We start from the raw sequence: 6,199 nt of genomic DNA, 5'->3' as shown, positions 1-6,199 counted from the left end.
AAAATACTAACTGATCGATGTTACAGAAATCCTTGAAAGTTATTGGAAAAAAATTGATATGTAGGATCTGTTTAAGACAAACAGATTTTTTATAAACATAAAATCACGTCTATATCCCCTGCGGGGTAGACAGAGTCAGTCTTGAAAAGACTGATAGGCCAAGGTCAGCTGCTTGGCTTAATGATAGAATTGGGATTCTAATTGTGGCAGGTTGCTAGTCCATCGCCTAAAAGAAGAATCTCAAGTTTAAAAACCTATCACTTAGTCGCATTTTACGATATCCGTGGGAATGAGACGGTGTGGTCCTATTCTTCACGGCATGATTATTCAACTTGTATAAATAGCGTTGGATTTTATTCAAAGATCAAAGGTTGCCATTCGTTAACATTGTTTATGTTACAAAGCGAGAAATATCGTTCAGTTATCTGGGGTTTTATCCCTTAATCAAGCAACAATGCCAGGGGTATTATCTAAAGCAATTATTTTTAATTTATTGCATAGTAGCTGTTGCCTGCGACTTCGTTCGGTGTAAAAGTTCAATAAAATCTTATTAAAATAAATCTCAAAACAAAAAATGCTGAGTTCATTTAATGTCCCCTTACAAAATTTTATACACCAGTTCCTAAGTTGAACCAAGTCTACTAAATCTAAAAAAAAAAACATTCAAATCGGAGCAATAGTTTTCGCGTAATACCAGAACATCCTCAACACCTATGCACCACATACACACGAGGTGATATGTTGTACCTACAAACATACAGACACACAGACGGAAAATCTAAACATTATACGAGTATTTTTGCTTTTATTTTAAATAGATATCCCATTTAGAGTTTTTTAAAGTGTCTTTCAAGTACATACATCGGTCACCTTCTATTTTATTATATGTATAGATTTATGAAAAAAGTAGGTATATAATTATAGACTTTGAAGATTCATCATCGTTCTGGTCCTATTTTGTGGTGGATTGCCCGTGCGGAGTGAGGAGTGGAAGTGCCCGGCGTCACCATGACCCTGCATTGGGTGAGTCAGGTCCGAAACCAATAAGTCTGCATTAAAAGAGTTATGATTGTGGATGAAGCGAAAGAAGTATGCAGGGATCGTGGCAAGTGGAAAGATGTGGTCTCTGCCTGTCCCTCACGGAAAGAGGCGTGATGATTTATGTATATATGCAGATTTTCACATAAAGCGACAATCTGATCTCTGCAACCTTTTTTTATATACGAGACAAATTACACAGATCGAGACTTGGGTACGAGATACTAACTCAACGATACTATATTTTATAATAAACACTTATAAAGATAAACATCCAAGACCCAGGCCAATCAGAAAAAGTTATTTTCTCATCATGCCCTGGCCGGTATTCGAACCCGGGACTTCCGGTGTCACAGACAAGCGTACTACCGCTGCGCCACAGAGGCCGTCACTTTAGCGGGGAACCTTACCAGAAATAGTTCACGGTTACACATCCAGTTGCCTGAATGTGCAGGTTAACTCACGATGTTTTTCCTCACCGTAAGAGCATCGGTCTGCACTCAAACTAATGTGCATAACTCATAAAAGAGTTATTGGTACATTACCAAGATAGGATTTGAACTAGTGCCTATACAAACATCTCAACATGACTGTATTTTTTGTGTTCTTTTGTATGTACAATAAAGATACTACAAACAAACATCTCATATTTATAAGAGTGCCATAACTATATTCATAACTAAAAAAAGAGTCATACCTCATAATCAATAATTTACAGTATTTGTTAGATTTTTCAGAATGACTGTCCCAGCAAACGTTGTTTTGCCATATAAATAATTTTTAAGTAATTTCTAGTTAAAAATATGTTAGGGGTCGACGACCCTTATCACTAAGGGGTATGAAAAATAGATGTTGGCCGATAGTCAGACCAACTCAATATGCTCACAAAATTTCATGAGAATCGGTCAAGCCGTTTCGGAGGAGTACGGGAACGAACATTGTGACACGAGCATTTATATAAAATGATATATGAATAAGAAGATACTGTCACTAATTCAATCACTCATGATTACGGTCATTATTGTTCATGGTGCCAATTACTACATGCAACTAGCGTCAAAGAAAACCATGTGCTTATTAATTAGTCAATACTGAAGTTAATTCATCCATACTAGACCATGGATATACTATATATATAGGATAAATTATACGTATGGTATAACATACATAAAAAGAACAAGAACCGCAAGTTTATTAACTTCCTACGACATTTATAAACTTTCGTAGGATTCTAAACGTAAGATGAATTGTATTATCTACTACAGTATGAGATAACTTTGTCCATACTGTATTATAAAAAATGTTTTTTTATATATGTAGCGATTAAACTCATTTAGACGACCAATTTAGACGATTTTTTTTAAAGATTCAGAAAAGACTTCTGGAAATTCTCACGGTAGTAAAATTGTTCGTCACGAATATGTTCTAAATGGTAGATTGTTAGATAATGCTATAGATAAGCATTTAATCTACCTATTGTACTTGACAAATTGTAAATTTTACAAAAAATGATCAATAAATAACGCGTTTTAGTTTAAATTTTGGGCGGAGATAAAAGAACTATTATTTTTATTAGCTATTATTAAATAATAACAGCTTATGTCACTACTAGGACTCTTTTAGGGAATTAAGTACCATGACAGCGTCTACTGAATTTTACATTTATCATGCTGTAGCAAAAACGATGTTGCTTGTATATTTTGAGCAGTATAAATAATAAAAAAGGACCGTAATTTTTTTTTTGGCAAATTTTGTACCTTATCTTAAACTAATGGGAGAATATAAAATAAATATCAAAATATTAAAAAAAAAACAAAACCTTTTATTGCATTTTTAACTTATTCTATATTTATTTACATGTAAAAATAAATTTACACTAAAACATTACATTTTATAAATACAATGCGTTCAAATACGTATGTATGAATACTAACCCAATTTAAGTAACAAGCATATTTTTATTATATTAGTCAAATAACTGTTAAAAAATGTAATATTTAATATTATCTTATTTTGCACATGAAAACTGTATTACTATTACTATTTTTTTTAGAAAAAATGTGAATTACCGATCTAACTAATTATTTACTTAAACTATGGACTAGTTACTATTAACACTTATAATTTAAACGGATTACAATAATCTCATTTTTTTTTGTTTATCGATTAAAATGCGAATTTCTTAAACATTATTTTCTTTTTTTTCACATATATTAAAATGGGTTATTGATGGCTTGGTAGGGAAGAAGCATAACCATAGTTTGTGCCTCACATTTCCCACACAAATTCTAAAAGCTAATCAAAGAAGGCTAATAAACATATGATTCTTTTTTAACCGCCTTAAAAAAGGTGGATTTTAGTTTGACCTGTACGTATGTCTGTCCACTATTATCTCGCGTTTTGTTGAACCGATTTTCTTACGGTTTTCAGGAAAGTGTTTGTTCTACTTAGGAGAAGGTTAAAAAAGTCTAAAAGATATTAAAAAAGGAGGATATTGATTAAAGTAGGATCTCTTTTTACAAAAGTTAGCGATGACCTACAAACTAGTCACTATTCTGAATTTAAATTCCAATATAAAGTTAGGTCTTGCGACTATAAACAATGTATAGAATAGAGATTGTGATGTAACTTTTAAAGATATAATAAGATAATTATTATAGCAAGCTCCAAGATATTTAGACTATTTTTAGCAAACTCCAAGTTTTCACATTAATTTCAATATCAATTTATTCATCAGCGACAATAGAAAATGGAATTGAGAATTTTTAAGTAACTTTATTATTTAAGTTCTTTATTTCTAGCTTTTTCCCGAGAACTTTATGAATAGAATCTAAAATTGTTTAATCCCAGGATATAAATAAAACTAAAGTTGTTTTGATTTGTGGTTCTTGCCACTTTACAATTTGGCCATTTCTTTACCAAACACATTTTGAAAGGCGACTCAGAAAAAATATTACAATAATTTAGTGCAAGTTGGTCTGTAAACAAAGAAAACGCCCAGCTCCTTTTCCTGTTCAGAATGTCGATCAAGGGACTGGCTTAAAAATTTAGGATTCTTCTTACAGGCGATGAGCTAGCAACTTGTTTGTCTAAATCTCATTTCTAACTTGAACGAGCTATTTATTTTTAGACAAGACTTCTTAATCTTTCTTGTAGGAAATTAAAGTGTAGTATGTAATTAAATATATCTACATTGATAGCCATTGCCATGATTAATTGCATAATTCAGTATTTTCGCGATTGTCATACAAATACGCGCGATATTAAAATAAATCTGTCACCTTTTTTATAAATAGGTATAACTAGACTTATATACATACATATATTCCCATGGAAATTTTACACAAACCTACTCGTATAAACAGACATTTATAAATATTCAATTTTCCTCGCACAAAGTTGAGCCAAAGAAGACTAAAATAAGATTATATATACAAGTCCATGAATATAGATTAAGTATCACTTAGCACCGTATTCTGCCAGTCTATCTCTGACGAGATTTGCCATCTTCGGATTTATACGCCTATCTCAATTTAACACCAGACCTGTTGACAATAAAACAGAGTATTTAAATTTCCTCGTTTGATAACAAAAACAGATTTGTTATATTTCTTTTATACGGGCAATAAAGTGTTTACAAACAAATCAATTTAAAAAAAATTAAGTTTAATTGGTAATATTTCACAGTGAAACCACTGAATCAATTTTGTTGTTTGGGGTTAGTTGAAAATTGGTAAAATGTGCATACATTTAATATGATAGATATGTGTGTATGAGTCTGAAGGATTTATATATGTATATATTTAACTGTAACTTTTTTTTTCATAATTATTTGTTTGCTCCTTATGAGCAAACAAATAATGGAAAATGTGAAAAAAAGGGGAGAATTATTCATCCTTGAGGGCTTCAATGATGCCCAAAATGACTATTCCACGCGGACGAAGTCGCGGGCACAGCTAGTTTATAATATAAATAACGGAATTATAGGTTATTACCTCTCAAACTTTTTCACCATCCAACTCCTGCAGATTGTAATAAGAATGGTCTGGGAACCTTTCCAGCTCTATATAGTCTGTCTCCGTGCACAGCAGCCTCTCCAGCATGGAGACCACTTCTTTGAAGTCTGGTCTTCCAGTGGGTTCAGCTTCCCAGCAGTAGTACATGATGTTGTACAGTTCCCGCCGGCAGTGTTCCGGTTTCTCAAGACGGTAGCCGTCTCGGACCTGCGACAAAGAAATCGTCGTTAACGTTATTGTAACTTTATTAAATTTTTTTCTCAACTCTTACATACATACATATGTATGTATAAACACGTGTATATCCTTCGCGGGGTAGAGCCAACAGTATAGAAAAGACTGATAGGCCACGTTCAGCTGTTATATAAAATGACAGGTTGCTAGCCCGTCGCCTAAAAGAACAATCCCTTTATAAGCCTATCCCTTAGTCGCCTTTCACGTCATCCATGGAAAAGAGATGGAGTAGTCCTATTCTTTTTTCTATTGGTGCCGGGAACCACACGGCGCAAAAAAAACTTGCGATGAAAAGTACTCTATGTCCTTCTTCAGATTCTTAAATACATATACGCAAAATTAAAAGAAGATTGTTTCAGTAGATAACTCATGAAGAGGTTACAAACAAACAAACTTCCGCATTTATAATATTAGTAAGGGTATATATGTTTTACTGCTACTTTGAGGATACACTAAAAACTCACTCTATTATTTAGATGTGACGTCACACATTAAAGGGAATGAATGGGACTCCATTCGGGACATTACTCACTTTCTGGTCACGTTTGTACTCTCCAAAAGAAAAAACCTTGAGTGTGAGTGATGTATGATACTTTGGAAAACGAAATATTTTTAGAATAGGAGGTGCCATTTTGGTAGGTAAATATGAGTTAAGTCTAATCAATTCCGAATTTCAATTTTAATTCGTATTTTGTAATATTTTAATTCGTATTTTGTACGAAATAAATATTTTTTCTTTCTTTCTTTTTTCTTTCAATGCGTTTCATATTTTGCACAATAAACTATAGGAAATCTGCTTAAATAATTATAATATTCGCGAACGAATTGAAAGAGATTTTCCAAGACGTCTTCTTATTTTAAATTACAATTTTATGGTTCATAGACAAAATAATTCGTGACATCCATAATTA

General features: G+C 32.4%; 1 protein-coding gene across 3 annotated transcripts in view; it reads right to left on the bottom strand.

Annotated features, from left to right (window-relative positions):
• Positions 1-2,842: 2,842 nt before the first annotated feature.
• Positions 2,843-6,199, bottom strand: part of LOC106130372 (tyrosine kinase receptor Cad96Ca) — a 52,385-nt gene continuing 49,028 nt past the window's right edge. For all 3 annotated transcript variants that reach the window (XM_013329201.2, XM_013329205.2, XM_013329202.2), the window contains 2 exons: positions 5,034-5,261; positions 2,843-4,583 (listed from right to left, as the gene is read on the bottom strand). In XM_013329201.2, coding sequence (XP_013184655.2) covers positions 5,037-5,261 — 225 coding nt within the window. In that variant the 3' untranslated portion in view covers positions 2,843-4,583; positions 5,034-5,036. The remainder of the gene's footprint in view (positions 4,584-5,033; positions 5,262-6,199) is intronic.

The sequence above is a fragment of the Amyelois transitella genome, chromosome 9, assembly GCF_032362555.1.
Source record: "Amyelois transitella isolate CPQ chromosome 9, ilAmyTran1.1, whole genome shotgun sequence".
NCBI classification, from domain to species: Eukaryota; Metazoa; Arthropoda; class Insecta; order Lepidoptera; family Pyralidae; genus Amyelois; species Amyelois transitella.
The sequence above is the reverse complement of the archived record's forward strand: the minus strand, read 5'-3'. Positions and strand labels throughout refer to the sequence as shown.